General features: G+C 50.7%; 2 protein-coding genes and 1 long non-coding RNA gene across 3 annotated transcripts; 1 reads left to right on the top strand and 2 right to left on the bottom strand.

The window, feature by feature from the left end:
* Positions 1-667: 667 nt before the first annotated feature.
* LOC132656823 (uncharacterized) lies at positions 668-3,943 on the top strand. Its single transcript, XR_009594573.1, has 4 exons — positions 668-819; positions 905-975; positions 1,974-2,024; positions 3,886-3,943. It is a non-coding gene; the product is annotated as an uncharacterized LOC132656823 (long non-coding RNA).
* Rrad (RRAD, Ras related glycolysis inhibitor and calcium channel regulator) lies at positions 3,348-6,584 on the bottom strand. Its single transcript, XM_021655352.2, has 5 exons — positions 6,386-6,584; positions 5,807-6,241; positions 5,091-5,164; positions 4,786-4,990; positions 3,348-3,992 (listed from the first exon to the last, which is right to left on the bottom strand). The coding sequence occupies exons 2-5, from the start codon at positions 6,171-6,173 to the stop codon at positions 3,715-3,717; spliced, it is 924 nt and encodes a 307-aa protein (XP_021511027.1). The 5' UTR covers positions 6,174-6,241; positions 6,386-6,584; the 3' UTR covers positions 3,348-3,714.
* A 6,584-nt stretch (positions 6,585-13,168) lies between these two features.
* Ciao2b (cytosolic iron-sulfur assembly component 2B) lies at positions 13,169-15,103 on the bottom strand. The gene is made up of 5 exons (XM_021655345.2): positions 14,902-15,103; positions 14,664-14,743; positions 14,286-14,411; positions 13,857-13,902; positions 13,169-13,416 (listed from the first exon to the last, which is right to left on the bottom strand). The coding sequence occupies exons 1-5, from the start codon at positions 15,062-15,064 to the stop codon at positions 13,319-13,321; spliced, it is 513 nt and encodes a 170-aa protein (XP_021511020.1). The 5' UTR covers positions 15,065-15,103; the 3' UTR covers positions 13,169-13,318.
* Positions 15,104-15,125: the final 22 nt, after the last annotated feature.

The raw sequence follows: 15,125 nt of genomic DNA, 5'->3' as shown, positions 1-15,125 counted from the left end.
TTTGGAAATCCAGGACTGCTCAGCATCCGTGACTGCCAGCCCTAGGAGGTGGGCAGCTCTTGCTCTGTCACTCCCACCTTGACACAGCCCAATGAGCACTTCCTAGCCCTCTGGGTTTGAATGTAACTTTTTTTTTTTTTTTGAGGCTTCAGACTAGACCCCACTTATCTGAGTGGTGGCCTCTGTAGCCAGATCTCTGCAAATACCGTTCCTTGTGCCTGAAATGCTCTTCCCACCCTTTATCGGGGTAATAAGTACCTACTTATGCTTTAGCAACCAGCACAAAATCATCCCTTCTCCAGGAAAGCCCTTACACTAACAGGCTGGATTACAACTACCTCTGGTAGTTTCCCCATTCCCCGCCATGAACTGCCTCTGCTGATGCACAGACGGCACCAGCTTGTCTCCCATTTATTAGCCTGCGAGTCCCTCTGGGCAGGATATGACCTTTTCATGCCCCAAGTACTCCCAAGTGGCTTGTGGAGCCAAGAGAAGGAATGAGAGTGAAACCTGAAGGGCAGATGACCCCAAGTGGGTGTTAGGAACTCTAGACCACACATTAGTGAGACCAGTGGATGGGACCAGAAGCCTGAGAGGTTCCCCCAAAGCTCTTCAAGCCTCACAATGGCCCCTGAAACTGACAAGGGTGAAGCATTGACCCATCTCATGTGTGTAAGTAGAAAAGAGGAGATTGAGCCTGATCATGTGATGTTGAGGGAGTTGCCAGGCTGAGCAGGGCCTCCTCACTTCCCCTACAAGGCATGCCAAGCAGATCCAAGAGAGGCTTTGTTTTCAAGGAGTCTCAGATGAGGGGAGAAGGTAAGAAGATCCTGGTTTCCCACCTCTCACTGTCCTTCCATGTTTTGGGGTCTTCTTTGAGGATTCTCATGGTGTGTCTGGTTAGTGTTCCAGGATGGAAGCTGGGCCAGGACAAGTTGAGTGTCTGCTTTGGGATCACTGAGGCACCAAGTCTGGGTTAGTACTATATGGGGGGGGGATGCTGAAGGGGCTCTCACACATACTGAGTGCTTACTAACCGGCACCCAGACCATCTCTGCGCATATTCCATTGTTATTTCATCCACTTCATTCTGAAAAGGGAACTGTCCCCTATTCATACACAGAGGTACAGAGAGGCTAAGCACATTGCCCTTTGCCTAGGTTCCTCTTCCGGTTTGGGGACCTTCACCTGCAAGAGCAAGCTTTCCACGTGTGTGTGTGTGTGTGTGTGTGTGTGTGTGTGCGTGCGCGCGCGCGCGCGTGTGCGCCCATGTGTGTGTTTGTTTGTGTGTGTGCAAGCAACAGAAACTTTGAGCAGTTAATACTGCCTGGGGAGGATGTGGGAAGCCTCAGAGGTTCACCTTAAGACATCCACTGAGGAGCTGCCTTCAAACCTCTTTTTGATATCGAGTGAGCTGTAGCTAGGGTTCTAACCAGGTCTCAAGGGATCCCAAGAGAATGAAGAAACATTGCCCCAGGCTTGTTGCAGGATACCTCCAGGCTTTGGAAATGAACAGACCCACTTAGCCACTTCCTAGCATTCACCAAGTGGCAATGCTTGCTCCTAAAAGCATGTTCAGAAGTCCTCCTTAATCATGGGGGACACATTCCAAGACTCCCCAGTGGATGACTGGACCGTGAATAATACCAAACCTCCTATATATGGTGTTTCTGCCAACACATGCTTTTTCTCTTAAATGAAGCACCTTATAGCTTCTCTTTGGCTTATATAAATTGCCAGTGTCACTACCCTATAAGGGTTGCCTGGTGACCAGCACTGTGTACTAGAGTACTTGCTAACTGAGATGTCTTCTAGGTGACTAACAGGTGGGTAGCATATACAGCATGGATACCCCTGACAAAGGCTGATTCACATCCTGAATGACTTAATAATTAATCACATTATTTAGATCATTATCTAATTTAAAAGTTATGAATTACTGATTTCTAGCATTTTCCTCTTCATGTTTTTAGACTGTAGCCAGCCAAGGGTAACTGAAATAAGACATGCCAAAGAAACTGTAGGTAAGTGGAGACTCCTACAGGTAAACTCCTATGAGGCCACCTGTGTCAAGAAGGGTGATGGAGGGACGAGGAGATAGATGACTTAGTTTGTAAAGAATTAAGGACCTGAGTTCAGTTCCCAGCATCCATGTAAAAGCCAGGTGAAATTCTTTTAACCTTAGCGCTGAGAAACTGGAGACAGGGGGATCCTTGGGGCTTGCTGGTCAGTTGATCTATCCAATCGCTAAGCTACAGGCTCAATGGGAGACCCTGTTTGAAAGAATATGGTGGAAAATTGGGGAAGACACCTGACATCCACATTTAGTCTCCAAATACACACCAGCCTGTGCACATACATACACAGTCACGGTGACATATAGTGAAACACACACAGAGGAAGGGAGGGAGGGAAGGAGGGAGAGAAAAAGAGTCTCGAAGAATTGGCCTGATGGTAATCTCAGATACTCAGGAGGCCAAGACATGAGGACTGCCAGGTTCTAGGCCAACTTGGGCAATTTAGAGAGACCCTATCTTAAAACGAGTTGGCTGAAGTAGCTAAGTGGTAGAGAATGTTTCTAAAAGAATGTGTGAGGCTCCAGGTTCTGTTAGAAAAAATATAATATAGGGAGTCATATGCTCCACTCCTGGGAGGGCCTGAATGGATGGGGAGGCAGTGATGGCAGACAGAAGGACACATTCCTATACGAATGTGAGTGTGAAATCTGCTTTCCAGACAGGGAGAGCTCTAGGGAGCTGTCCTTGCCAAAGACAAACTAGTCAGTGTGTTAGCACAGGCACTCGTAGAGGGGAGAACACTGAGCCCTGTAGCACAACTTCAGCCAGGAAATGGAGAAGCCATCAGGGCCTGAGTGTGCCTCTCTCAACACCCACTCTTAAACACCAGCCACCTTACGCCCATCTCTGAAGTCTTCCTTCCATGTCTCTACTTTGGCTGATTTCCGCCTGTTAGGAGGAACAGGGCAGAAATACATGCTGCAGAGTCAGGGCCTACAATCTCATCCGGCTGTGAGATCCAAAGCAGAGTGTGTGCCCTTGGGCAGCCTCAGTTTCCCTTTAAGCATGGAGAAGCAATAGAATTTTTCAGTCAGCTAGACAATGCCAGGCCCCAGTGCAGAAGGATAATGGGCTGGGAGGGGGTTTTGTCTCCTGCTTCTTGAATGCTTCTCCTAACCATCATAGGCTTCCCACCTGTTCCTTCCACTGTGCTGGTTATATCCATCAAGATTATATTAGGACCATCAAGACCACACTAAGCCATAGGGGCAGGGAGCCCTTATCTCTCCATTTCAGAAGCTCTTTCTGCTCTTGAAACCACTGTGAAAGAAACATACTCAACAGTCCTGGCTGTCAGGAAATAGTGTTTATTACAAAAATCTGCATGTAAACAAACAGCAGCCCCCCAGAGCAGCCTCACTCCAGGGCACATGTCCGCATGTGGAAAAAGGCAGAGTCCTGTCTGCAAGCTGGGTTCAGGCTGCCTGGTATGCATATGGGCCTGCACATGCATCTCACGGCTAGCTGCCTTCCTGGTCAGCACTGTCTGTCTGTCCATGACCACGAGACAGGGCATGCAAAGCTGACCGTTCTGAAAATCACAGAGGGCGGGCCAGCTCTGAGGCAGCTAGAGCAGTTAGCTGGGCCAGCCCCTCCACCCATCCACTGGCCCACTCAGCAAGGGGCCCACTGGGCCTTAGAGCACAGAGAGGTCATGGCAGGACTTGGACTTGGCACGGAAGGCCATCTTGCGGCTGTTTCGAGCTACGATGCGGCCCAGAAAGCGTTTGGCTTTCTTGCCAAGGCTCTCCCGTCGCCGAGTGCCAGCTTGCCGCCGGGCATTATCCTCCTTGCTGTCCCTCCGCAGGCGTATCTGGCGCACGACACCCTCAAACAGTGCCTGGACATTATGATGCAGTGCTGCCGACGTCTCGATGAACTTGCAGTCGAAGACCACTGCGCAGGCTCGGCCCTCTATATGGTGGGGGCAGACACGTGACAGTGAACAAGGAGCAGAGGATGCCAACTCAAACCTGATCATATCTGGCAGCTACAACTCAAGGACTCCCTAGTAATGGAAGAAGAAACCCTAAATCCTTCCTAGAGACACAGGGGTCCCAGATCCTGTACTGAGAGCCCCAAATATTGCTGGAGTCACTCGATGGGCTGACTATGCCCCCAATATTTATGGTGGGCCACGAAAAAGCATTCATTTATTCAAAGCCCATTGTTTAAAGTGTAATCTGTAATAGTGGACCAAGGCAAGAGAAAACTATTTGACAGTTAAGTATTTTCTGATTTGCTATTACAACGAATGGCCCAGGAGACTGGGGTGGGGGCAAGGTCACCAAGTTTGAAGTACTCAGTGCTGCATGCCCCAAAGGAGGATGCTAAAGCCTGGTGAGGAAGGACCAGGCTTACTCTGAGATCAGTGGGGCCTGGAATCGGGTTCTGACCCCCTGATTCTCTATATGTCCTTCCATTTCATCAGTCCCACTCATGTCTCCTGTCAGGCATGGACAGCTGAAGAAGGTGCTTGTGTGCCTCCATTCCCCTAGCAGATCTGTTTTCTTTCCTTTCCCTTTGTTTTAGGTAGGCCTTTGGGAACTGACGGACCAGCAGCATCTCCCCCACCCTCCAACACCAAGTTTTCTTCCTGAACATTTTTAGCCACTGATGATCCCCAGGGACTCATGCTGAGCCAAGACTAGCTGGCCCACAGCCTAGCCAGGATCTCCCTCCCTTTCCTGACCCAATGCCTACTCACCATCCACGGAGACCTCACGAGAGCGCACCAGGTCACTCTTGTTGCCCACGAGGATGATGGGCACGTTGTCTGTCTGCCGTGCCCGCCGCAGCTGGACCCGAAGTTCTGAGGCTTTCTCAAAGCTGCCCTTGTCCGTTATTGAGTACACAATGACGTATGCATCCCCCATGGCCATGCAGTGGCCAGGCAGCCAGCAGCCCCCATCCTGGAGGGGACACAAACACACACACAACCCTGTAATTCCCATCGAGACCCTTCCTCAGCTTTGCTTCTCCTCATGCCCTGTGACCCACCCTGGATCCTACCTGTTCCCAAATGTCATAGACCATGAGTGATGCTTCTTCTCCATCCACGGTGATAGAACGGTCATACGTATGCCCTAGGGAGGGAGCCAATAGCCAAGTTATCAGCTGGCTGTCAAAACTTCCCAGTGTCCACTTCTTCTGAGCACACCTCCCACCTCTCAGAGTCCTTGACGACTCTCCTCTGCTAGCGGATGGTTGCTATGTTCAAACAACACGACAAGCCTGGGAGCTGAGGGCTGGAGGGCATGGTATTCCTGACCTCCGCCTCTATGTCCCCAAACTAGTGAAGTACTGGGTGTCCAGGGCTCCCTGCCCTCCTGCTGTCTGGGTGTAGGGTGGGCATGATCAGACTGGCTGGAGTTAGCACAGTGCCTGCAGCAGTCCCCTGGAGACCTTGACCACTTCACTTTCCTCTCCTAGAAACTTTTTCTGATTTTGTCCCTGCCACCCCTGGCAGGAAGAAATGTCCTGCCCCAAGTTACAGAGGAGTCATATCCAGCACTCGACTCTTCTATTCTGGGCACTTCTCCCCTATCAAGGATTGGCACATGGGAAGGGGAGAGGTTGGGGCGGGGAGTGAGTAGGGGTAAGTGACTTTTTCTCCTCCAGTTTCTCCATAATTATGAAAGTGTCTTGAAATCTCATAGTACTCGCCACTTTTAGTTCAGGCCCCCTGTCTCCCAACTATCTTTCTCTGAACAGCCCAATTCTCTCACCTGCGGCTTCTGCTTCAGGCCCGTCTTCTATACCCCCAAAGATGCGCGCCAGAGCGCTCTTGCCCACACCAGGCGCCCCGAGCAGCAGCACTTTGTAAACGCTCTCCTCTGAGCCGCTGCCTCCAGAACTGATGGAGTCGGAGGAGCCTTCGGGCCAGTCTAGCCTCTGCCCTTGCGTCCGAGTTCCTGCTGCAGTTGCTGCCAGGGAGCCTGGGGCTAGCGCCGCCTGAAGGTCCCGCTCGTCCACCGGCATGCTCCTGCGGTGCAGTGGGGGTGCCGGGCCCCAAGGGGTGCTGCCCCGACGGCGGTCGCGCTCCCGGCCCGCGCTGCGGCTCCCGCCCACCCCACTGCCGCCATTCAGAGTCATCGTGTTGGACGCCGTCTGGGGAACCAGGAATCGGGATGATAGCTCTATTGCGGGAGCAGGCGGGGATCCTGGAGTCAAGAAAGATGCTCAGGATGAAGGACCTGCCAGCCACGAGGTCTCTACGCCTTAATCAATAACCCAGCTGGACCTGGGTCCCCATCCATCCCCCAGCCCAGGTGGTGTCGTCCACCCTGCTTTGTCAGGACACTCACCAACTCTCACACAGATGCTATCAGAACCTGGTCAGCGCTCCAGCACAGACCACCGGCGGATCAGAAAGAAGGCACTCGCTGAACCCTGTTCAGACAGATAATCGGACCCTCGTGTGTTGCCAGGACAGAAGCCCTTTTCTCCTCTGCTGCCTTCTCAGCCCCTCAGCTGGTGCTAGGTCGCAGCTCTAGGGCCTTCTATTTAAACCTCCACTAGCCTGGCTGCCGCCCTCACCCCTACCCCCCCCCGCCCCCGCCCCCGCCCCCGCCCCCGCTCCCGCCCCCGCCCCCGCTCCCTCCCCCGCCCCATCTTCCCTGGTCCACGCTGCTGTGAAGCTGACGCATCCACCCCCCCCCCCCCGGGAATCCCCCACCTCCCTGCTAGGACCTTAAACCCGCCAGGGGCGGGGCAGGTAGCTGGGAAGAGGCGGGGGTGGGGGTGGGGGAGTGGGGGTGGGGGATAGAGGTGCGGAGTGTGTATTGAGGCGGGTGTACAGCGTGGTGGCGCATAATTCAGAGGCTGCCAGTAGTGGGGTAACTGGACCAGTAAAGTACAATTCCCTCTGGAGAAAAATTAGGTCTGTCCCTTTAAGAATGAATCCTTCTTGAGCTCAGTCCTGGCCTGTTACCCAAGCCAACAGACAAGTTACTGACTGGACACACTCAGAGTCCATGGGACCCATTCCTCTAGGCATGGACCCTAGCCAGAATTTAGAGGGTCCTAAACTGGCAAGTCTAGCTTCAACGCTAAGTCCTTCCTATTCCAGTCCTTGTGCCTTGTGTTAAAGAGCCTCTCCCGTTAGACTGGCCTTCATGCTGAAGGTTGTGTCATACACAAATCGCTGGGGTTCCTTAGAAGGTTATGGGGGGGGGGGCAATGGAATTTTCTGTTTGAGCCTACTAGGTGCTTGTCTCCTGGAGAGAAACTACAGAGCTAGAAAAAAGGAAAACACAAACTCATTTCCCCACCCTAACTCGAAGCATGCCAAGCAGCTGCCAGTAACTGCTAAAAATATCTAATCCTGGCTCTAGCCATTTTGCTTCTGGGCATGAGGTTGCCCAGAGTCGGTGAGATCCAGGCTGACAGTGGGGGACTCCAGAGGGAGCCAGCCCCTCTATAGCCTTCAAGTTCTTCTTGCTCCTTAGCTCAAAGATGGGCCTTTTGCTCCTAAACATGGAACCTAGGAGGGGCATAAATTGCAGGGTGTGGGCAAGGGGTGGCTTTCAGGCACCATGTCTCAGGGCCTCGGGTCTGTTTAAGACTCACTTTGTTCACCGCACTGAGCCATGCTGAGTGCCTGTGTGCCAGACCCTTTAATCAATGGCAAAAATAGATGTAGTGCCACCACTGCCTTGGAGTCCCCCTTTTCAGACATTGGGTGAAAACTGGGATAGTCTCAGAGGGAAGGAGGGGTGATGAGGTGTGCTGGGTGCCTAGTCCTGGGTCTGCCTCTCTCCCAGACTCAAGGTACCAAGTCCTGAATTGGATATCATGACCTGCTCCTTCCTTGTTCATGTCTAGGGTGAAGACTGGGCAAATTGTGTATGTGTGTGTGTGTGTGATGTGGTCTGTCTGTCTGACTGATTATCTCTGTCTGTGTACAGGCTATGACGTACAGGGACAGGGACTCACTCTTAGACTCTTGTGATGACTGCAGTAGGGGTGGAAGGGCACCCATTTGGGGCTCAGGTGACATCATAGATGGACTTTAGTAGACTGTAACATGTTGCCATGGAGACTTGAGCCAGACTTTCTGCTGCTGCGTCAGTCTCCTTGGCAACACCCAAGAAGGCCTTGAATTGAGGAAACTGGCTAGGGGACAGGTTAGGAGGTTTATGATGCAGGGCCCTCTTGTCCTAAAGGCCCTTGAAGTAAGCAGAAGCTGAGCCAAGGTGTCTGCTTATGTGTTCTTTCCATGAAGGTGGTGGTGGTGGTGGGGAGATCCTGGAGGCCTGGGAAGTCCATGCTGGTTTCTGTTCTTTGGATAAGGGTTGGTGGGAAGAGGGGCTCAGGGGCTTCAGCCTTTCCTGACAGGATCTAGAGTCAGCACACCACTTCCCAGCAGGAACCCTAGTTGGCTGTTTATGACACATACACCCCCACGACATACACATACGGCATGTCTGGAAAGAACCCTGAGGTGTCCAGGAGAGCATCTGGCAGAGGACAGGTGTAGGATAGCCGAGACCTTCCTGGAAGGGGCCATACAGAGAAACAGGGCTGACTTCCCCTCTGGTAATCTGAGCTTTTGACCTCAACAGTGTATCTTCTTTGCCAAGGCAACGACATCCACACAGAGCCACTCAGACCCCAGGTATTCCTGTGGCCATGCCAACAGGCCAGAGATGATCATCACAAGCCTAGGTATGGCCAGAAGCCCCACGATCCAATATCAGGACATGACCTTAACATCAGTTTCTGCTACCCTCCTGCCACCTGGTCCCACAAGGAACAAACTGAGGTTGGAACCAGCTCTGTACTTTGTTAGCAGTGTCACTTTTGTTAATTTGTCCCAGCTGAGCCTCAGTTTCCTTCTGTGTAGACCAAGGATAATGTGTCCGTACCTCTGAGATGCAACATGAAATGTGGAGATAAGGCCTTTGGCTCAACAGTGGCATATATTGCTATCTTAGCAGGCACGTTTATATTCTCACTGTCCCTGGTTGCACGGGGCAGGCTGAGTAAATCTGTGGACTGTCTTTTGCTTCTGCTTCAATGTCTTCAGGATAATGTTCTGTCCTGAGGAAGGTCAGGAGATGAACAATGCAGATAACTCTATTATCTAATCTCTTTGGGGTCCTCCCCTCTGCCTCAGGTGTTGAAAAGAGAACTGGGTTGGTTTGAGGGTTAATCTCCTTTGCCAACTTGACTGTATTTAGAATTGCCATGAAAACTTCTGGGTGCATCTACAGGTGTTTTCAGAAAGGAAGAGCCATCTTGAATGCGGGTAGTGTCGTTCCATGGATTCGGGTCCAAGACGATAAAAAGGAGAAAGTGAGTGGAGGACAGGCACTCATTTCACTTTGCTTCCCAGTTGTGGATGCAATGTGACCAGCTGCCTCACTTGCCCGAAGCCATGCCTTCCTTACCATGAAGGATATCCTCAATCCAAAATAAACCCCTCCTTCCCTCAGTTGGTTCTTGTCAGGTATTGTGTCACACCAGTGAGAAAAGTAACAAACACAGCTGGGCTTCAGCATCCCCAACCCCCCTTACACTGCATCCCTCTTGCTTCAGGGGGATGCAGTGTAAGGGGACTCAATTCATTCATTTCACTGAGCCGTGCTAAGTACCTGTGTGCCAGACCCTTCTGTCAAGGGCAGGATGATGGGAGAAAAGAAGTGTAGCTGAGTGTGCTCATATGTGTCATCTAATCCCTGAGGCCATCTCAGTTAGCTGTGATTTGTTATTCCCATTGTGTAGATATAGTAACGGAGGCTTGAGGGATCACAGTCCAGAAATAGCAGAGCTAGATATATGTGGTGGAAGGTCTCGGAGACCTTAAATGTTATCCTTCTCCCACCACTACTGTGCCTTCACAGCACAGCTGAGGTTTCAGAAAGTTCTTTGGGAGCTGGTCCAGTATTCACAGATGGTGTCCTGCAGACCACCAGTAGCCAGGCACAGATGAGTCAAGAATGTCAAAAGGACTGAAATGCCAGCGGCTTGATGTCTCTCACCCCAGTGGCCTGGCTACCAGGAAGACCAGCAGAATGACTCAAAAGCACCTTCTTACCCTGAACATGGCTGAATACAGATATCATAGCCACCTCAGATGAGCTTGCCAAGCTGAGGTTCAGCTATGGTGAGGCCTACAGTTTGGGAAGGATCTTTGGGCCTAGTCACCCTGGTGGGTCACCCCATTTCTGAGGATAGGAGCTGGGGTCTGGAATGGGCTTAGGTCTCTGGGATGGAGGCAAGGGAACAGTAGTTTTATCTGTAGCTGGAAGCTTTTAGGATAGTCTCCTAGATCACTCCTCACCTGCAAAGTGTAGACAAGGAAGAAAAGCAACACATGGACCAAGGTGATTTGCTGAGCTGGACTTGGTGGCACCGGTCTATAATCCCAGTACTCAGGACTGGATCTGAGGCAGCCTGGGCTATCCATTGAGTTCAGAGCCAACCTGGGCTACACAAATAGGGAGACCCTGACTCAAGAAGCCAAAACAAACAATCGAACAAGCAAACAATTTGACAGCTCTTAAAAGGCTCAGGCTCCCTGATGATGATCCATGAGGACACTGCCCACAGTTACGTCTGGGCTCCAACAGGGAAGGGCATTCCCATCAGAGAAAAAGACAGAAGCAGGAAATCCTGAGGTGGAGTCCTGGGGAAGAGCTTCCAACTGGCTAAGATCTAAGACGGACGGTCTCTCTGGATAACAAAGTGCACTCTGGGCAGGGGGCCAACAGGAGGCAGAAGCCCCAGACATGACTATCATCTTAGAGATCTGAGCTTCTCTCACTCAGAAGTTGTGGTGAGACAAACCCCGGGAGGGCTGATGGTAAGGGTTCCCCATGATCCTTTCAGGAGAGAAAGGGGACCTGTCGTGACCTGGGACTAAGCAGCACCACCACTGGGCAAACAAGTCACAGCAACAGGCTAAATCAGCACGCACAAACCACCTCCCTGTGCCAACCCCTCAAACCTGCGCTCACTTGGGCCTTTGGACTAATCTCCAGTGGACAGAGAAACACATCAGACGGTGGGACTTCTCCATAACACCTCTCCTGGATTTGTTTTTTAAGGTCAGCATTACGATGTAGGAGGATGGGCGCTATAGCCTGTATCTGAAAAGATTCCTAAGGTCCAAGTGTCAAAGGATTATACTGCAAGGTGGAGCTACAGGGAAACAGTGGAAACTTTAAGAGACTGGGTATAGTAAGAGGTCTCCAGGAGAATGCACTTGAAGTAGAGACTGGAACCCTGGCCCCTCCTTAATTCTTTTCCCTCTGCCACCAACGTGCTATTTCACCACAGGCCCAAAAGCAACAGTACCAACTAAAATGAACTACAGCTTCCAAGGCAGCAGGCCAAAATAAGCCTACTTTTTAAAGGTTTTATTTTTTTTAGTTTTATGAATTTTGCTGGCATATATGTTCACACATCACCTGAGTGCCTGGTGTCTGCAGAGGTCAGAAGAGGGCATCAGATCCCCTGGAACTGGAGTTATGGAGGGCTGTGAGCTACCATGTAGTGCTAGTAAGAGACCAGGGTCAAAACACAAGCTTTAAACTGCTGAGTCATTTCTCCTGCCCTCTTCTAAAAAAGCAAAATAAAACAAAGCCCAATTTATTTTTCATTTATATGCATGTGTATGTATATGCTACATTGTGTCTTGAGTGCCTACAGAGGCAAGAACAGGGCATTGGATCTTCTGGAGCTGGAGTTACAGGTGCTTCTGAACCAAACTCAGGTCTTCTAGAAGAGCAATACATGTTCTTTACAGCAGGCTATTTATCCAGCCCCAAAATTTGCTTCAGAAGTTATTTCACGCATGTAGTTATAGAAAATTGATTACAGGTGGGAAGGGGAGAGAAAATCTTAGAAGCTAGAGAACCAAACCCAATACACAGATTTTGGGAAGACTCTAAATGCTTTTCCTGAAAAATCTGGATATTAGTTTTGTTTTAAGATAGTCTTATGTAGTAGATCAAGCAGACCCTAAATTCACTATGTAGCAGAGGATGGCCTTGAACTTCCGACCCTTCTGCCTTCACCTTCCAAGGGCTGGAATTACAGGTATGCACTACCATCCTCAGATCAGAATGGCTCATTTTTGGGCCAGATAAAAAAAAACTGTGGTTATACAGTTGTGGTTGTTTGAATGAGAATGCCCCCTACAGGCTCATAGATTTGAATACTTGTATTCCAGTTGGTAGGACTGGGGAGGAGGAGGAGCCTAGACGGAGGAGGTGTGTCACTGGGGGGTTGCTTTTGAGGTTTCAAAAGACTCACAGTATTCCCACTGTCCTCCTCTCTCTGCCTCCAATTTGTGGATTAAGATGCCTGCTCTCAGCTGTTCCTGTTGCCATGTCATTGCTCTGCCATCATGGACTCCAGCCCTCTGAAACAATAAGCCCTAAAATAAACACTGTCACAGAAAGAAACGAAGACAACAGACTTCTATTGCCTAAGACATGGCTCCTTAAAGTGAAGGGTCATGTTTCTGCAGGAACCTCTAGATTTAGTTCTATAAACACACAAAGGTCAATGTCACACCAGGTCAACTAACTAAATCTACTGAGTTGAATCCATTGGTGGCTTGGCTATCTAGACATATTTCTCTCAATTTTTTATTTTTCACATTTGCTATTTTTGGTAATTCAAACACTGAAAGAGCTAAAACATATTCTTTTGAGACAGGATCTCTCTAATATAGACAGCCTTGGCTGTCTCAGAACTGTCTATATAGACCAGGCTGGCCTCAAAATCATAGATCTGCCTGAGTGCTGGGACTAAAAGTGTGCACCACCATGCTCAGCTTGCTTATTTTATGAGTATTTTACCTGTATGTATGTGTACCACGAGTGTTCCTGGTGCCTGTGGAAGCCAGACAAGAACAGTGGATTTCCTGGAACTGAAGTTATAGATTCCACATGGGAATCTAACCCAGGTCTTCCTTAAGAGTAGTAAGTGCTTTTAACTGCTGAGCCATGTTTTCAGCCTCACTGGGAGGAATCAGAAATGATGAGGGCACCTCATGGACCTACCCCTCATAGCCACCCACTATTACTCTCCACTCCACAACCCCAAAGGAATCCACAAAGAAAGATACTAAAGCGTTCTGGGAAATGAATATAAATTAAGGGTTTATTACAAAAAGAAAAAAAAAAAAGTTAAGTTTCTCATTGTCAGTGATTCAAGAAAACAAAGCCACAAGCCCTTGGTGGAGCTGAGGCTATGACACATGTGTGCAGGCTTATCCTCCAGGCTCATGAGCGGGATGACAGACACTGGTTAACAACCTCTAGCAGGTGGGTATTCTCCAGGGCAGCTGCCACTCGCTCCTTATCTGCCAGCTGTTTGTTCACTATGTAGGAAAAGGGGGTGGAAGAACAGGGTTAGAGCAACTCTGGCCAGGCCGCTAGCCTCAGCTGATTTATTGATTTCCACCAATAAATGTCTCTATCACCTTCCCAGCACTCTGAGCCTTGATTAGGCTAGTCTCATCACCTGTGCCCATACTAGCTTATTTGCTGGGAATACCTCTTACCTCCAGGGATTGCTCAGGTCTGCCTCAGGTATTTCCTGAAGCCTGACACAGTGTCCCTGTGTACTTGGGGAATATGGAGGGAAGGTCATGGAAAGCGGGAGACTTTAGTTAGGCCAATTTTGGTCGAGGCTGTACCTGGCAATTTTACTCACTTATTCTCCTAGCCCTCATCTTGCCCTATCACTGCTGTAGCAACAGGGAAGCCTCACACAGTTTGGGGCCCTAATACACCAAGTTCCCCACCAGCCCACACTAACCTGCGTGCTCCGAGGCATGGGTCCCGGGTGTAATGTGCACATCCATCTGTGAGACACACAACCTGGGCCTGAGCACTTATTCACCTTTTTTTTTTTTTGACATCACCCTTCCCTTCCTCCCAACCACTCCTCTTGATTCTGGCCCTTCCGTCCCACCCCAAGCCCACCTGCGGTCAATCCACTTCTAACCCAAGGACCTTGTCAGATGCTTTTGATTTAAAGGCCTGCCAGCGCCTCGATCAAGACCATCGACAGCTCCCCGCTGCCCTTTCTGCCACACTCCTCACTGTTTTCTGGAGTCATTCCAGTATTCTTGTCACACCAACTTGGGCGTTTCCTCGAAGTTCCAACTCTTCGAGTCAGGGTACTTCCAGTCTCCATTCATGTCCCCTTTCTCAGTAGTTGTTCCCACCTTAGGCTCCAACTGACCTTGAAACGCTGGGGAAGGGATCGCAGAAGCTTGACTTTGATAGAAAGGCCAATGAGCGTGGCCATGCTGCAGTGTGGGATGGTGGGTGTGAAGGCCACCGCTACTGTGCTCTCGGGGTCGCTAACCTGGGTTGACAGAGGAGATTATAGAGATCACACGGCCGCCCCTAGCCCCAAAGACCCTCTCTTTATTGATTTGGGCAAGTTACCTAGCTTTTAGGGGCTCTAACATCCATAAAGTGGAAAAACAACCCCCCCAACCCGTCCCGAAGATCCTCTTAGGTGCTTGTGAACGGAGAACACCAGCCTCTGATGGACAATGGAATTTTTTGGACTACTTGAGCAGGGGCCCACAGTCCGACGGTGTTGATGACTCACCTGAATCCGAACTTGCTCTACCACGTTCAGTTCCTCTAGTGTCAGTGGGTGCTCCGGGTCATTAATGGAGCGAATAAGATGTGCCAAGTGAAGGAAAAGGGACTCTCAAGTTTTGGCCCCCTCAAAACCTCCGCAGCCATGCCTAACCGGGACACCCCTCCACCAGCGTGCTGCACGGCACTTCTTTCCGGTACCCCAAGCCCCCACCGTCCCGCTAGCGCCCAGCAGCGGCGGATATCGAAGATCTCGCGGGCGTCGATGCTGTCGGGCACCTGCTCATCTTCCTCGCCCGCTGTCACCGGCCGCTCCCCCGAGCGCTCATAGATGAGGGGGTTCGCGTTCTCTAGGAGCCCGCTGCCCCCGCCGCCGCCGCCGCCGCCGCCGCCGCCGCCGCCCACCATCCCGGAACCGCGGTTCCCACCACCCCCTGGTGGTGTGTACTTCCGCTCCTACAGCACACTT

The sequence above is a fragment of the Meriones unguiculatus genome, chromosome 10 (genome assembly GCF_030254825.1).
Source record: "Meriones unguiculatus strain TT.TT164.6M chromosome 10, Bangor_MerUng_6.1, whole genome shotgun sequence".
NCBI classification, from domain to species: domain Eukaryota; kingdom Metazoa; phylum Chordata; class Mammalia; order Rodentia; family Muridae; genus Meriones; species Meriones unguiculatus.
The sequence above is the reverse complement of the archived record's forward strand: the minus strand, read 5'-3'. Positions and strand labels throughout refer to the sequence as shown.

Coding starts and splice junctions, on each gene's coding strand:
- Rrad (XM_021655352.2), bottom strand. CDS start 6,173: ATGACTCTGAATGGCGGCAGTGGGGTGGGCGGGAGCCGCAGCGCGGGC. Junction 5,165..5,806: donor GCCTGAAGCAGAAGCCGCAG/GTGAGAGAATTG, acceptor CTCCCTCCCTAG/GGCATACGTATGACCGTTCT. Junction 3,993..4,785: donor TCGTGAGGTCTCCGTGGATG/GTGAGTAGGCAT, acceptor CCCACCATATAG/AGGGCCGAGCCTGCGCAGTG.
- Ciao2b (XM_021655345.2), bottom strand. CDS start 15,064: ATGGTGGGCGGCGGCGGCGGCGGCGGCGGCGGCGGCGGCGGGGGCAGC. Junction 14,744..14,901: donor CGACGCCCGCGAGATCTTCG/ATATCCGCCGCT, acceptor TTCACTTGGCAC/ATCTTATTCGCTCCATTAAT. Junction 13,903..14,285: donor CCCTTCCCCAGCGTTTCAAG/GTCAGTTGGAGC, acceptor TGTGTCTCACAG/ATGGATGTGCACATTACACC.